The 17304-nt window shown below is 27.8% G+C and overlaps 2 protein-coding genes and 1 long non-coding RNA gene across 4 annotated transcripts; 2 read left to right on the forward strand and 1 right to left on the reverse strand.

The window, feature by feature from the left end:
- Positions 1 to 4926: 4926 nt before the first annotated feature.
- On the forward strand, positions 4927 to 5986 carry LOC111421808 (Translocase of the inner mitochondrial membrane 17b). Of its 2 annotated transcripts, none has more exons than XM_071199237.1 (3): positions 4927 to 5174; positions 5245 to 5435; positions 5486 to 5986. In XM_071199237.1, exons 2-3 carry the CDS (start codon positions 5292 to 5294, stop codon positions 5834 to 5836), a joined length of 495 nt encoding a protein of 164 aa, XP_071055338.1. In that variant the 5' UTR covers positions 4927 to 5174; positions 5245 to 5291; the 3' UTR covers positions 5837 to 5986. The 2 variants fall into 2 exon arrangements, with proteins under 2 accessions (XP_071055338.1, XP_022910765.1); XM_023054997.2 differs by having other exon boundaries at positions 4928 to 5174; positions 5268 to 5435.
- Positions 5987 to 9229: 3243 nt separating this feature from the next.
- LOC111416926 (uncharacterized) lies at positions 9230 to 10888 on the reverse strand. The gene is made up of 3 exons (XR_011641622.1): positions 10636 to 10888; positions 10136 to 10586; positions 9230 to 10085 (listed from the first exon to the last, which is right to left on the reverse strand). It is a non-coding gene; the product is annotated as an uncharacterized lncRNA (long non-coding RNA).
- Positions 10889 to 14725: 3837 nt separating this feature from the next.
- On the forward strand, positions 14726 to 15821 carry LOC111420104 (uncharacterized). The gene is made up of 3 exons (XM_023053017.2): positions 14726 to 14825; positions 14878 to 15003; positions 15062 to 15821. The coding sequence occupies exons 1-3, from the start codon at positions 14793 to 14795 to the stop codon at positions 15728 to 15730; spliced, it is 828 nt and encodes a 275-aa protein (XP_022908785.2). The 5' UTR covers positions 14726 to 14792; the 3' UTR covers positions 15731 to 15821.
- The last annotated feature ends 1483 nt before the right edge of the window (positions 15822 to 17304 follow it).

The raw sequence follows: 17304 nt of genomic DNA on the forward strand, positions 1-17304 counted from the left end.
GCTAATAGTAAAACAAAAAAATTCGTCAAATTTTCATATTTTCGTATTTTTCTCGATATTGACGTATCTGAGAGCAAATATACAAGAGAGCAATATTGTTGAGAACAAAATTTGCTACAACTTTTGTTCTAAAAGTTTTTTGATGACATGTTCCGATTCCCAAATGTTACCATTAGCTAATTGTAAAACAAGAAAATTCATCAATTTTTTAAATTTTCGTATTTTTCTCAATATTGACGCATCTGAGAGCAAATATACAAGAGAGCAATATTGTTAAGAATAAAATTTACTGTACGAGCCCTACTAGCTATATATTGGGACAAAATAAAATGTGTATATAATTAACAACAATTAAACAGTTTATTTTGTTTTAATAATTTTTTCAGATTAATATCATTTGATATAACAACAATTTTGTCTAATGAACAACGCAAAAAACAAAATACGTACCCTATTACTTTTAATTAAACTAGAAAAATGTACATTTCACCTCACAACTTAATACTGGGACAGTGTAAAGTAATTTCCATAAAACTGGAGCGAATTAAGATCAGTAAACTGTGGAAATTGCCGGTTTGATCCAAAGCTTGTAACATTGTTGCTGTTGAGTAAATCTGTATTTATCAATTAAAATGGTGCGTGGCATATCTACAGGGTAAAAATCCGTGAACGAGTGATTAAAAATTATTGCCGCAATAAAACAATACGTGAAATAGCAGACGAACTTAATATTCCTAAAAGCACATTGTGGAATGTAATTAAACATTATGGAGAAACTGATCAAATTTTAGAAAAAAAAAGGATCTGATAGAAATAAAAGAATACTTTTAAAAATCTGCAAAAAACGACGAAGAAATACTTTAAGACAAGTTAGCGCCGAATGGAATAATGAAACTGGGTTAAATATATCAAGGGAATGCTGTCGCAAATGGATTCTTAAAACTGGATTAAAGTTTTACAAGGTTTACTTACAAGTAATAATTTAAAAATGTAGCTTTTAGAAAATTGTTGTTTTATAGGCAAAAGCAATTTCATATTTTCTTATTTTTCTCGATATTGACGCATCTGAGAAAAAAAATTAAAGAGAGCAATATTATCAAGAATAAAATTTGCTATAACAATTGTTTCAAAAGTTTTTTTGTATCATGCTCCGTTTCCCAAATTATACCATTATGCAATAAATTCATCCAATTTTCATATTTTCGTATTTTTCTCGATATTGACGCATCTGAGAACAAAAATTAAACAGAGCAAGATTGTTAAGAATAAAATTAGCAACAACTTTTGTTTTAAAAGTTTTTTGATAACATGCTCCGATTCCCAAATGTTACCATTAGCTAATAGTAAGACAAGGAAATTCATCAACTTTTCAAATTTTAGTATTTTTCTCGATATTGACGTATGTGAGAGCAAATATACAACACAGAAATATTGTTAAGAATAAAATTTGCTACAACTTTTGTTCTAAAAGTTTTTTGATAACATGCTTCAATTCCCAAATGTTACCATTAACACTAGTAAAAAAAAAATTCGTCAAATTTTCATATTTTTGTATTTTTCTCAATATATACGCATCTGAGAGCAAAAACACAACAGAGCAATATTGTTAAGAATAAAATTTGCAACAACTTTTGTTCTAAAAGTTCTTTGATAACATGCTCCGATTTCCAAATGTTACCATTAGTTAATAGTAAAACAAGGAAATTCATCAAATTTTCGTATTTTTCTCAATATTCATGAATCAGAGAGCAAAAATACAAGAGAGCAATATTGTTAAGAACAAAATTTGCAACAACTTTTGTTCTAAAAGTTTTTTGATATCATGCTCCAATTCCCAAATGTTACCATTAACACTAGTAAAACAAAGAAATTCATCAAATTTTCAAATTTTTGTATTTTTCTCAATATTGACGCATCTGAGAGCAAATATACAAGAGAGCAATATTGTTAAGAACAAGATTTGCTACAACTTTTGTTCTAAAAGTTTTTTGATAGCATGCTCCGATTCCCAAATGTTACCATTAGCTAATAGTAAAACAAGGAAATTCAGGAAATTTTTAAATTTTCATATTTTTCTTAATATTGACGCATCTGAGAGCAAATATACAAGAGAGCAATATTGTTAAGAACAAAATTTGCTACAACTTTTGTTATAAAAGTTTTTTGATAACATACTCCGATTCCCAAATGTTACCATTAGCTAATAGTAAAACAAGCAAATTTATCAAATTTTAAATTTTCGTATTTTTCTCAATATTGACGCATCTGAGAGCAAATATACAAGAGAGTAATATTGTTAATAACAAAATTTGCTACAACTTTTGTTCTAAAAGTTTTTTGATAACATGCTCCGATTTCCAAATGTTACCATTAGCTAATAGTAAAAGAAGAAAATTCATCAATTTTTTAAATTTTCGTATTTTTATCAATATTGACGCATCTGAGAGCAAATATACAAGAGAGCAATATTGTTAATAACAAAATTTGCAACAACTTTTGTTCTAAAAGTTCTTTGATAACATGCTCCGATATCCAAATGTTACCATTAGCTAATAGTAAAACAAGGAAATTTATCAAATTTCCAAATTTTCGTATTTTTCTCAATATTGACGCATCTGAGAGCAAATATACAAGAGAGCAATATTGTTAATAACAAAATTTGCTACAACTTTTGTTCTAAAAGTTTTTTGATAACATGCTCCGAATCCGAAATATTACCATTAACACTCGTTCTCAAATCGTTTCTCAAATATCGAACCATCACTTCCAATATGTAAGTATATTATTAACGTTCTGTAATGGGTATTTTAAAATCGCGCTCCCAAAAATACCGTTCCTCAAATATCGTCCCATCACTACCATTAGCTGATAATAAAACAAGAAAATTCATCAACTTTTCATATTTCCGTATTTTTCTCAATATTGACGCATCTGAGAGCAAAAATACATGAAATCAATATTGTTAAGAATAAAATTTGCTACAACTTTTGTTTGAAAAGTTTTTTGATTACATGCTTCAATTCCCAAATGTTACCATTAGCTAATAATAAAACAAGAAAATTCATCAAATTTTTAAATTTTCGTATTTTTCTCTATATTGACGCATCTGAGAGCAAAAATACAACAGGGCAATATTGTTAAGAATAAAATTTGCTACAACTTTTGTTCTAAAAGTTTTTTGATAACATGCTCCGATTTCTAAATATTACCATTACCTAAAGTAAAAAAAGAAAATTCATCAAATTTTTAATTTTTGTATTTTTCTCAATATTGACGCATCTGAGAGCAAATACACAAGAGAGCGATGTTGTTAAGAACAATATTTGCTACAACTTTTATTATAAAAGTTTTTTGATAACATACTTCAATTCCCGAATATTACCATTAGCTAAAATAAAACAAGGAAACTCATAAAATTTTTTAATTTTCGTATTTTTCTCAATATTAACGCATCTGAGAGCAAAAACAGAACAGAGCAATATTGTTAAGTACAAAATTTACTACAACTTTTGTCCTAAAAGTTTTTTGATAACATGCTCCAATTCCCAAATGTTACCATTAACTAATAGTAAAACAAAAAAAATCGTCAAATTTTCAAATTTTCGTATTTTTCTCGATATTGACGTATCTGAGAGCAAATCTACAAGAGAGCAATATTGATAAGAACAAGATTTGCTACAACTTTTGTTCTAAAAGTTTTTTGATAACATGCTCCAATTCTCAAATGTTACCATTAACTAATAGTAAAACAAAAAAATTCGTCAAATTTTCAAATTTTCGTATTTTTCTCGATATTGACGTATCTGAGAGCAAATCTACAAGAGAGCAATATTGATAAGAACAAGATTTGCTACAACTTTTGTTCTAAAAGTTTTTTGATAACATGCTCCGATTCCCAAATTTTACCATTAGCTAATAGTAAAACAAGAAAATTCATCAAATTTTCGTATTTTTCTCAATATTGACGCATCTGAGAGCAAATATACAACAGAACAATATTGATAAGAACAAGTTTTGCTACAACTTTTGTTCTAAAAGTTTTTTGATAACATGCTCCGATTCCTAAATATTACCATTACCTAAAGTAAAAAAAGGAAATTCATCAAATTTTTAAATTTTCGTATTTTTTTCAATATTGACGCATCTGAGAGCAAATATATAAGAGAACAATATTGTTAAGAACAAAATTTGCTACAACTTTTATTATAAAAGTTTTTTGATAACATGCCTCGATTCCCAAATGTTACCATTAGCTAATAGTAAAACAAGGAAATTCATCAAATTTTCGTATTTTTCTCAATATTGATGCATCAGAGAGCAAAAATACAAGAGAGCAATATTGTTAAGAATAAAATTTGCTACAACTTTTGATCTAAAAGTTTTTATGTAATATGCTCCATTTCCCAAATATTACCATTATGCAATAAATGTAATAAATTCATCCAATTTTCATATTTTCGTATCTATCTCAATATTGACGCATCTAAGAGCAAAAATGCAAGAGAGCAATATTGTTAATGACAAAATTTGCAACAACTTTTGTTCTAAAAGTTTTTTTATAACATGTTTTAATTTCCAAGTGTTACCATTAACAACTTGAAAACGCAATAAATTCATCAAATTTTCGTATTTTTCTCGATATTGACGCATCTGAGAGCAAAAATGAAAGAGAGCAATATTGTTAATAATAAAATTTGCTACAACTTTTGTCTCAAAAGTTTTTTTGTAATATATTCCGTTTATAAGTTTATCCAATTTTCATATATTTTTTTATCATTGCAACCAGATTTAAGGGAACTAAGAATTTATTTATGGCACAATAAAAATTTCATTAAATCAACCTTAATCCATTAAAACCATTACAACAAATCAAATTTAAATAAATCAAATTTTAATAAATAAATTTTTTTGACGTTTAATTCAAATTTCCCGCCACCAAACACAACCTCAATCTTACATAAACTTCCGACACTTTTTTCGGTTAAATTTCATTAAAATTTCTCGCTAATAAACTCTAATCGACGCCGTTTTAAACCGAATTCAACAATTTAACCAATTTCCACATTAATTTCGCAAGATTTAATAAGCAATAAAATTCACGTGTCTCATTCTGTCAAAGGGGTTCAATAATCGAACGAAATTCATTCAATCTCATCGTTTTACTTAAAAGAAAGGTAAGTTTTGATTAATCCTAAACAAATTGAATCATAATTAATGAATTAATTCAAATTAATACAAAATTAGTTAAAAAAAAATTTTTTTTTGAGGTTATAATCACTTAAGGCCCCCAAATGGAGGAATACACGAGAGAACCTTGCCCTTGGAGGATTGTGGATGATTGTGGGGGTGCTTTTACGATGGGATTAATCGGCGGGGGTGTTTTTCAAAGTATTAAAGGGTTTAGAAATGCCCCTTCTGGTGTTGGGCGAAGATTGGTACATAACCTCACTTTTTTTAATGCTTTAATTTAATTCTTACCTTTTAGGCTGGAAGTTTAACTGCAATTAAGCAACGTTCTCCAATTATAGCGGGAAATTTCGCTGTTTGGGGTGGGATGTTCTCCACAATTGATTGTGCTTTAATCCATATTAGGAAGAAAGAGGATCCTTGGAACTCAATCATAAGTGGTGCAGCAACTGGAGGGATTTTAGCAGCTAGAAATGGGTTACCTGCTATGGCGGGGAGTGCCTTTATTGGTGGAGTCCTTCTTGCTTTAATTGAAGGGGTTGGAATCTTATTTACTCGGTTATCTGCTGAACATTTTCAACCTCAACCTCCTGTGTTTGATGATTCGCCCCCTTCAGGGGGCCCTAATTCAGGGTATACTTTTCAATAGACTTGGAAGTTGAGTTCAAGAAGAATTAGCTGTGATTCATCTCCATTTTTTTAAGTTTTTCTCCTCCAACAAACAGTTTGTAGTGAAATAATCCTGGAATTAAGTTTAGTTTAAATTTATGTTGTTTAATTAATAAACAATTTATCTACTTTTTCGAATTTTAAATAATTACTTCTTTTTAAGGTTATAATTAATAACCCAAAAGATGGCGCTACTGACAAATCGTTTATGTCAATTTATATTAAAAATTAAATTTTTTCCTCTATAACAAAGAATTTGTAATGAACTAATTTGATAATTAAATTTAGATTAAATTTATGTTAATTAATTAATAAACAATTTATTAACATTTTAGATTTATAAATAAATAAATTTTTTTAAGAGTATAATTAGTAACTCAAAAGATGGCGCTGCTTAAAATTCGTTGATGTCAATTTATATTAAAAATGAAATTTTTTCCTCTAACAAAGAGTTTTTAATAAAATAATTTAGGAATTAAATTTAGATTAAATTTATGTTGATTAATTAATAAACAATTTATTAACTTTTTAGATTTTTAAATAAATAAATTTTTTTAAGGGTATAATTAGTAACTCAAAAGATGGCGCAGCTTAAAAATCGTTTAAGTCAATTTATCATAAAAATTAAAAAATGAAATTTTTTCCTTTAACAAACAACTTGGGAATTAAAATTATGTTGATTAATTAATAAACAATTTAACAACTTTTTAGATTTTTAAATAAATAATTTTTTTTAAGAGTATAATTAATAACTCAAACGATGGCGCTGCTTAAAAATCGTTTAAGTCAATTTATCCTAAAAATTAAAAATGAAATTTTTTCCTTTAACAAACAATTTGTAGTGAAATAATTTGGGAATTAACGTAAATTTATTAACTTTTTAGATTTTTAAATAAATAAATTTTTTAAGGGTGTAATTAATAACTCAAAAGATGGCGCTGCTTAAAAATCGTTTATGTCAAGCAATTTAATCCTAAAAATTAAAAATGAAGTTAATTACAAGAAAACTTTTATAACAAAAATTGTTGCAAATTTTATTGTTAACAATATTGCTCTCTTGCACTTTTGCTCTCAGATGCGTCAATATTGAGAAAAATACGAAAATTTAAAAAATTGATGAATTTGCTTGTTTTACCTAGTTAATGGTAACATTTGGGAATCGGAGTATGTTATCAAAAAACTTTTAGAACAAAAGTTGTAGCAAATTTTGTTCTTAATAATATTGCTCTCTTGTATATTTGCTCTGAGATGCGTCAATATTGAGAAAAATAGGAAAATTTAAAAAAATTGATGAATTTTCTTGTTTTACTTAGCTAATGGTAATATTTGGAAATCGGAGCGTGTTAACAAAAAACTTTTATAACAAAAGTTGTAGCTAATCTTATTCTTAACAATATTGTTGTCTTGTATTTTTGCTCTCAGATGCGTCAATATTGAGAAAAATACGAAAATTTGATGAATTTGTTGCGTTTTCAAGTTGTTAATGGTAACACTTGGAAATTAAAACATGTTATAAAAAAACTTTTGGAACGAAAGTTGTAGCTAATTTTATTCTTAACAATATTGCTCTCTTTTATTTTTGCTCTCCGATGCATCAATATTTAGAAAAATACGAAAATTTAATAAATTGATGAATTTTCTTGTTTTACTATTAGCTAATGGTAACAGTTGGGAATCGGAGCATGTTATCACAATACTTTTAGAACAAACGTTGTAGCAAATTTTGTTCTTAACAATATTGCTCTCTTATATATTTGCTCTCAGATGCGTCGATATTGAGAAAGATACGAAAATTTGGAAATTTAATGAATTTTATTGTTTTACTATTAGCTAATGGTAACATTTGGGAATCGGGGCATGTTATCAAAAAACTTTTAGTACAAAAGTTGTAGCAAATTTTATTCTTAACAATATTGCTCTCTTGTATATTTGCTCTCAGACGCGTCAATATTGAGAAAAATAGGAAAATTTAGAAATTTTATGAATTTCCTTGTTTTACTATTAGCTAATGGTAACATTTGGGAATCGGAGCATGTTATCAAAAAACTTTTAGAACAAAAGTTGTAGCAAATTTTATTCTTAGCAATATTGCTCTCTTTTACTTTTGCTATCAGATGCTTCAATATGGAGAAAGAAGTGGAAATATGAAAATTTGATGAATTTCGTTGTGTTATAAGCTGTTAATGATAACGTTTGGGAATCGAAGCATGTTACAAAAAAACTTTTCCAATAATAGTTATAAAAAATTTTATTGTTAATAATATTGCTCTTTTTCACTTTTGCTATCAGATGCTTCAATATGGAGAAAGAAACGAAAATATGAAACTTTGATGAATTTCGTTATTTTATTAGTTGCTCATGATAACATTTGAAAATCGGGTTGTGTTACAAAAAAACTTTTTAAACAAAAGTTATAGCAAATTTAATTCTTAACAATATTGCTCTGTTGTATTTTTGCTCTCAGATGCGTCAATAATAAGTAAAATACGAAAATATGAAAATTTAATGAATTTCGTTGTTTTATAAATTGCTAATGGTAACATTTGGGAATCGGAACATGTTACATAAAAACTTTTCCAACAAAAGTTATAGCAAACTTTATTGTTAACAATATTGCTCTCTTTCATTTTTGCTCTCAGATGCGTCAATATTGAGAAAAATACGAAAATTTAAAAATTTGATGACTCCTTGTTTTACTATTAATTGGTAACATGGTAACATTTGGGAATTAAAGCATGTTATCAAAAAATTTTTAGAACAAAAGTTGTTGCAAATTTTGTTCTTAACAATATTGTTCTCTTGTATATTTGCTCTCCGATGCGTCAATCGAAAAATACGAAAATTTGGAAATTTGATGAATTTTCTTGTTTTACTTTTAGTTAATGGTAACATTTAGGAATCGAAGCATGTTAGCAAAAAACTTTTAGAACAAAAGTTGTAGCTAATCTTATTCCTAACAATATTGCTCTCTAATATATTTGCTCTCAGATGCGTCAATATTAAGAAAAATACGAAAATTTAAAAATTTGATGAATTTTCTTGTTTTACTATTAGCTAATGGTAACATTTGGAAATCGAAGCATGTTATCAAAAAACTTTTAGAACAAAAGTTGTAGCTAATCTTATTCTTAACAATATTGCTCTCTTGTATATTTGCTCTCAGATGCGTCAATATTGAGAAAAATATGAAAATTTAAAAATTTTATGAATTTCCTTGTTTTACTATTAGCTAATGATAACATTTGGGAATCGGAGCATGTTATCAAAAAACTTTTAGAACAAAAGTTGTAGCTTGTTACATTCCGAAAATTTGTATGTTATGTGTGGGTGACTTGTTTATTTGTAATGGGTTATGAGTTGCATACATTCGGAGATTTGTTATTATTTTTATTTATTTTGTTTACATTTTGTTTGTTTATAACATTTTATTGTATTCTCTTTCAGCAACATATTCTGAGTATTCCTTTTTTTTTCCTTTTAACTCCCATCACTTTAAAATTCTCCTTTTTGCTTTTGAGAGGGTGTCGTAAATTCATGATGTTATCTTGCGCAGACGTAATTTTTTTTTGATATTTTCGATCTTTGGGTATAAAAGACCGTTCAAGTTTCTTCTTGAGCCTCTCTTTCTTAGCATATTACCAGAGCAATACGTGTTCTCGAGTGTTAAAGAAATTTTGGGTTGGTTCGCCATTTTTGGTTTTGGTGTAAAATTTTGTTTCTAATCCATATTTGTGGGATTCATCACTCGAAATAAAGTTTTGGAAAAGTGTTTTTCTTTTACCAAATTGTACGGAGATTCCGGATTTCAACGTATTTCATTACATTTTCTTCTGTCTTCTGGTTAAACCTCGAACATCAGAGGTAAGCATTTTTGTAAGGTCTTTGTTAATTAGTTTTTGGCATATTCGTTCACCCTTTCACATTTTCCTTTTGATTCTTAAACTAACAATCTACTAAATCTATTTTCCAAAAAAAAAAAAAAAAAACTAGCTACTTTATATAAAAAAAAAATTCTAACTACTTTAAAAAAAAAAATTTCTAATTACTTAAAAAGCAAACCTATCCTACAAACAAAAAAATTCTTAAATCTAATATTTCCACGTTTCATTTTTTTTAAATTTCTATATCCAGGTTTTTGTTGAGGGGAGCAACTTTTGGCCTCTCTTATTGGAACAACCTTTTTTTTTATTGGTATTTTGGAACCATTGTCCAAGGGTTTCCATTACATCCTAAGGATTCTAATTATTCTTTTGGAACAAAACAAAGAATATTACCTTACCTTTCCTGAGTCACCAGAATTTGTTGCTGAGGAGTTATTTCGAATCGGACCGGTGATCAAGACTTGGAGTAAAGGTCAGATAGAACAACATATTATTATTTTGGCCATTGAAGAATTTGTATTTTATATTTTTTTTATTAATTGATTTTCCTTAAGAAAATCTTTAAATTAATTAATCTTTGGGACATTAAACATATTCAATTTTTTTTTATAATATCATTTCATTTTTTTTGTAAATTCTTGTTTGGCGAGATTTTTTTTAATTCTATTTTTGGCGTTGATTTTTTTTTAATAATTTTGATTTCACGTTGAGCTCAACCATACGGAGTCAGACGCGGGTTAATTTTTCATTTTTTTTTGGTATTTTGATTTAAATTTCCTTTCAGTTTTGACTTTCATTTTTTTTTAAAGCTCGCAAACATCAATATAGTTTTTTTTTTGTTGTTCGAACCTAAAAGTTTACGGTTTTATAATTTTGTTATTAGTTTTTTTTTACTTACCTGTTATTTACGGGAGTTTTAATAAATTTTTGTCTGCAACTCAAAACCCATTTTGTTGGACGTTTATGTTTTGTTGTGTTATTTGTTTATATCACCATACTTCATCATCTCACGTCACAGTTCGTGTTGTACGCGGGGTTAACTGTGTGGCGCCATATAAATACCCCTCCCTTCTTCACTGAGCCGGTCGAGGACTCGCGTACATCTCAGGGTGATAAAACTAGTTTTGTCCTTGTTGAAAATTACGTTATTTTTTTTGTTGTTTCGATTTAAAATCTTTTAACGCACCTGGCGTCATAAGCTAATCTTATTCTTAACAATATTGCTCTCTTGTGTTTTTGCTTTCAAATGCGTCAATATTAGGAAAAATACGAAAATTTAAAAAAGCAAGGAATTTCTTTGTTTTACTATCAGCTAATGGTAACATTTGGGAATCGGAATATATTATCAAAAAACTTTTAGAACAAAAGTTGTTGCAAATTTTGTTATTAACAATATTGCTCTGTTGTATTTTTGCTCTCAGATGCGTTAATATTGAGAAAAATATAAAAATTTAAAAATTTCATGAATTTTCTTGTTTTACTATTAGCTAATGGTAACATTTGGGAATTAGAGCATGTTATCAAAAAACTTTTACAACAAAGGTTGTAGCAAATTTTGTTCTTAACAATATCGCTATCTTGTATTTTTGCTCTCAGATGCGTCAATATTGAGAAAAATACGATAAATTTGCTGAATTTTCCTTGTTTTACTATCATGTAATGATCAACTTATTTATGATGCCAGATTCCTCGAGAGAGGAGAAAAAGGCTTTTTGGATTTTATATAACTGTGTTTATTTAGTAATACTTATAACTTATAACTAACATTTTCGTGTTAACGCATCGACGACTTATTCTATTCTATTCTCCTTCTACATGCTAATAAACCTATTTAACTTACTTACTAATATTGCTGATTTATCTAAAATACTAAAGTAAATGTACTGGACTCCAACACGTATTGTTATTTAATTTTTCAATAATAAAATGTATAATAAAATGAACAACAACTCATGTGTCCAGTACAATCAGCTAATGGTATCATTTGGGAATCGAAGCATGTCACAAAAATACTTCTATAACAAAAGTTGTAGCAAATTTCGTTCTTAACAATATTGCTCTCTTGTATATTTGCTCTCAGATCCGTCGATATTGAGAAAAATACGAAAATATGAAAATTTGAACAATTTATTTGTTTTCTAGTGTTAATGGTAACATTTGGGAATCGGAGCATGTTATCAAAAAACTTTTAGTACAAAAGTTGTAGCAAATTTTGTACTTAACAATATTGCTCTCTTGTATATTTGCTTTCAGATTCGTAGATATTGAGAAAAATACGAAAATTTAAAAAATTGATGAATTTTCTTGTTTTATGATTAGCTAATGGTAACATTTGGGAATCGGAGCATGTTATCAAAAAACTTTTATAACAAAAGTTGTAGCAAATTTTGTTATTAACAATATTGCTCTCTTGTATATTTGCTCTCAGATACGTCAATATTGAGAAAAATACGAAAATTTTAAAATTTGATGGATTTTCTTGTTTTACTTAGCTAATGGTAATATTTGGAAACCGGAGCGTATTATCAAAAAACTTTTAGAACAAAAGTTGTAGCAAATTTTGTTCTTAAAAATATTGCTCTTTTGTATATTTGCTCTCAGATGCGTTAATATTGAGAAAAATATGAAAATTTAAAAATTTTATGAATTTTTTGTTTTATTATTAGTTAATGGTAACATTTGGGAATCGGAGCATGTTATCAAAAAACGTTTATAACAAAAGTTGTAGCAAATTTTGTTCTTAACAATATTGCTCTCTTGTATTTTTGCTTTCAGATGCGTCAATATTGAGAAAAATACGAAAATTTAAAAATTTCATGAGTTTCCCTGTTTTACGATTAGCTAATGGTAATGTTTGGGAATCGGAGCATGTTATCAAAAAACTATTAGTACAAAAGTTGTAGCAAATTTTGTACTTAACAATATTGCTCTCTTGTATATTTGCTCTCAGATTCGTCGATATTGAGAAAAATACGAAAATTTAAAAATTTCATGAGTTTCCTTGTTTTATGATTAGCTAATGGTAACATTTGGGAATCGGAGCATGTTATCAAAAAACTTTTATAACAAAAGTTGTAGCAAATTTTGTTATTAACAATATTGCTCTCTTGTATATTTGCTCTCAAATACGTCAATATTGAGAAAAATACGAAAATTTAAAAATTTGATGGATTTTCTTGTTTTACTTAGCTAATGGTAATATTTAGAAACCGGAGCGTATTATCAAAAAACTTTTAGAACAAAAGATGTAGCAAATTTTGTTCTTAACAATATTGCTCTTTTGTATATTTGCTCTCAGATGCGTTAATATTGAGAAAAATATGAAAATTTAAAAATTTTATGAATTTTCTTGTTTTATTATTAGTTAATGGTAACATTTGGGAACCGGAGCATGTTATCAAAAAACGTTTATAACAAAAGTTGTAGCAAATTTTGTTGTTAACAATATTGCTCTCTTGTATTTTTGCTTTCAGATGCGTCAATATTGAGAAAAATACGAAAATTTAAAAATTTGATGAATTTCCTTGTTTTACTATTAGCTAATGGTAACATTTGGGAATTGAAGCATGTTATCAAAAAACTTTTATAACAAAAGTTGTAGCAAATTTTGTTATTAACAATATTGTTCTCTTGTATTTTTGCTCTCAGATGCGTCAATATTGAGAAAAATACGAAAATTTGATGAATTTCCTTGTTTTATTATTAGCTAATGGTAACATTTGCGAATCGGAGAATGTTATCAAAAAACTTTTATAACAAAAGTTGTAGCAAATTTTGTTCTTACCAATATTGCTCTCTTTCACTTTTTCTGTCAGATATCTCAATATGGAGAAAGAAGCAGAAACATGAAAATTTGATGAATTTCGTTATTTTACAAGTTGCTCATGATAACATTTGAAAATCGGGTTATGTTACAAAAAAAAATTGTTATCTTTCAGTTTTGCTGTCAGGTGCTTCAATATGGAGAAAGAAGCGAGATTATGAAAATTTGATGAATTTTGTTGTTTTATAAGCTGTTGATGGTAGCATTTCAGAATCGAAGCATATTACAAAAAAACTTTTCCAACAAAAGTTATAGCAAATTTTATTTTTAATAATATTACTCTCTTTCAGTTTTGCTGTCAGATACCTCAATACCGAGAAAAATACGAAAATATAAAAATTGAATGAATTTGTTACTTTTTCTAATTGTCAATGGTAACACTCGGGAAACAGAAGTTATTAGAAAAAGCTTTTGGATTGAAAGTTATAGCAAATTTTATTCTTAATAATATTGCTCTCTTTCATTTTTGCTCTCAGATGCGTCAATATCGAGACAAATACGAAAATATGAAAATTGGATGAATTTATTGCATAATGGTAACATTTGGGAAACGGAGCATATTACATAAAAACTTTTCCAACAAAAGTTATAGCAAATTTTATTGTTAACAATATTGCTCTGTTTCATTTTTGCTCTCAGATGCGTCAATATTGAGATAAATACGAAAATTTAAAAATTTTATGAATTTCCTTGTTTTATTATTAGCTAATGGTAATATTTGCGAATCGGAGAATGTTATCAAAAAACTTTTATAACAAAAGTTGTAGCAAATTTTGTTCTTAACAATATTGCTCTCTTGCACTTTTACTCTTAGATACGTCAATATCAAGATAGATACGAAAATATAGAAAATGGATTAATTTGTTGCTTTTTTAGTTGTTAATGGTAACACTCGAAAAATGGAGGTTGTTACAAAAAAACTCTTATAATAAAAGTTGTAGCAAATGTTATTCTTAACAATTTTACTCTCAGATGCGTTATATTACTCAATTAATTAACTTTTGCGTTCCAAAAAACCCTTAATTAAAACGAATCCGGTTTTAAATCTCAAATCGACTGTCAAAATGAAAACGTGAGGTTAGATTTTTGGGGGGAAATTCGAATTTAAACGTCACGCGTCACCACGCGCTATTTTAAAACATCCCGAGTTCTATTAATAAAAATGTTCCCCGGGGAAAATATCTAAAAATATCGCAGTCAAAACGCGCATTTCGTTCCTTTAACACCAAAAAATGGCTTCATCGACGAACCAAAACGAAATTAAGGTAAAAATTTTTCAAATTATAATTTTAATTAAATTAATTGAGTTAATTTTAGCCCCAAAAAGGGGATTTAATTGAATGGAAGGAAGAACAAGAACGTTTGGTGAACATGATTGGAGATTTCGAGCAAAAATTATCCCACACCAGCTTAAGATTGCTCACTTTAGAGAACGATTTAAAAGTATTGGGTTAAATTTATGCAAGGGAAGTTAATTTTTAAACGAAATTTGTTTATTTAGGCTCGAACTGACGAAAGAGATGGTTTAAAAGCTCGAGTGGTTGAGTTAGAAGCTCAACTTGGAGAAAGTCGCAAATCCCAGTTAAAATCAGCATCTGAGAACCAAGCTGTAGATGAAATCAAACAAAAATCAGAAGAGATGTTAACAAAAGCTAAATCGATTATATTCGAAAAAACCAAAGTCTGTAAAAACCAAGAATTACAAATTGAGGCTCTTCACCAACAAGTCGAGTCGTTAAGAGAAGTGGTGAGAATCACAAAAGATTTGCTCGAAATACGAAACGTCGAGGTGACTCATCTCCAAGATAAATTATCATCGATGGAGTCGAAAATTGGGACCGAATCGGAAAGGAATAAGTTGATCCATTCGAAATTAGAGAAGATGGTGAGCATGAATGTTGAGTTAAAACGGGAGTATGAAACGCAATTGTGCTTGTTTACGGCGTTGAGGGAACGATATAACGAAAGGGAATTGGCTAGGAATGTTTTGGATGATTTGAAGAACGATAATAAACAAGCGGGGACGAGTAATAACACCCAAAGTAATAATAACGAGGAATTGGGTGCTCAAGAATTGAGTCAAGAAGCGGTTCAAGTGGAAAATGTCGAGGAGAATAAAGAGGAAACTGATTGTAATGAGAAAGAAACGGTTAGGAATGGGAAAAATTAAATTTGTGGTGTTTTAGGATTTTAAGAATAAGATTTTTTAAAGATTTGCAGTTTTTAAAAATATGTTTTTAAAATAAACACGATTTTACGAACGTTTAATGTTTTATTTATATTTTGTTGAGCAAGAAATAAAGATCGAATATCTCGATTTAGACGCGTCTGAGAGCAAATATACATGAGAGCGATATTGTTAAGAACACAATTTGCTACAACTTTTGTTCTAAAAGTTTTTTTGTAATATGCTCCGATTCCCAAATGTTACCATTAGCTAATAGTAAAACAAAGAAATTCATCAAAGTTTTAAATTTTCATATTATTCTCAATATTGACGCATCTGAGAGCAAATATGCAAGAGAGCAATATTGTTAAGAATAAAATTTGCAACAACTTTTGTTCTAAAAGTTTTTTCATAACATGCTCCGATTCCCAAATGTTACCATTAGCTAATAGTAAAACAAAGAAATTCATCAAAGTTTTAAATTTTCATTTTTTCTCAATATTGACGCATCTGAGAGCAAATATGCAAGAGAGCAATATTGTTAAGAATAAAATTTGCAACAACTTTTGTTCTAAAAGTTTTTTGATAACATGCTCCGATTCCCAAATGTTACCATTAGCTAATAGTAAAACATGAAAATTCATCAATTTTTTAAATTTTCGTATTTTTCTCAATATTGACGCATCTGAGAGCAAATATACAAGAGAGAAATATTGTTAAGAACAAAATTTGCTACAACTTTTGTTCTAAAAGTTTTTTGATAACACGCTCCGATTTCCAAATGTTACCATTAGCTAATAGTAAAACAAGAAAATTCATCAATTTTTTAAATTTTCGTATTTTTCTCAATATTGACGCATCTGAGAGCAAATATACAAGAGAGAAATATTGTTAAGAACAAAATTTGCTACAACTTTTGTTCTAAAAGTTTTTTGATAACACGCTCCGATTTCCAAATATTACCATTAGCTTAGTAAAACAAGAAAATTCATCAATTTCTTAAATTTTTGTATTTTTCTCAATATTGACGCATCTGAAAGCAAATATATAAGAGAACAATATTGTTAAGAACAAAATTTGCAACAATTTTTGTTATAAAAGTTTTTGGATAACATGCTCCAATTCCCAAATATTACCATTAGCTAAGTAAAACAAGAAAATTCATCAATTTTTTAAATTTTCTGAGAGCAAATATACAAGAGAGCGATATTGTTAAGAACAAAAGTTGCAACAACTTTTGTTCTAAAAATTTTTTGATTACATGCTCCGATTCCGAAATGTTACCATTAGCTAATCGTAAAACAAGAAATTACATCAAATTTTCATATTTTTGTATTTTCCTCGATATTTCAAAATTTCAATAATATGATCTTATAATTTTTGTATGATATCATAAACTAGAAATTTAAATTAAATTAAAGTTAATGGACACTGATATGCCTCAATTACTTCACATTAATCATTCTTCGATTATAGCCTAATTTTATTCAACCAGTCACTTTTTTAATCTTAATTAATCGAAATAACACATTTTTTAATCATTTTAACAAGCACCACATTAAAATTCATTAATTTCT

The sequence above is a fragment of the Onthophagus taurus genome, chromosome 10 (assembly GCF_036711975.1).
Source record: "Onthophagus taurus isolate NC chromosome 10, IU_Otau_3.0, whole genome shotgun sequence".
NCBI lineage: Eukaryota > Metazoa > Arthropoda > Insecta > Coleoptera > Scarabaeidae > Onthophagus > Onthophagus taurus.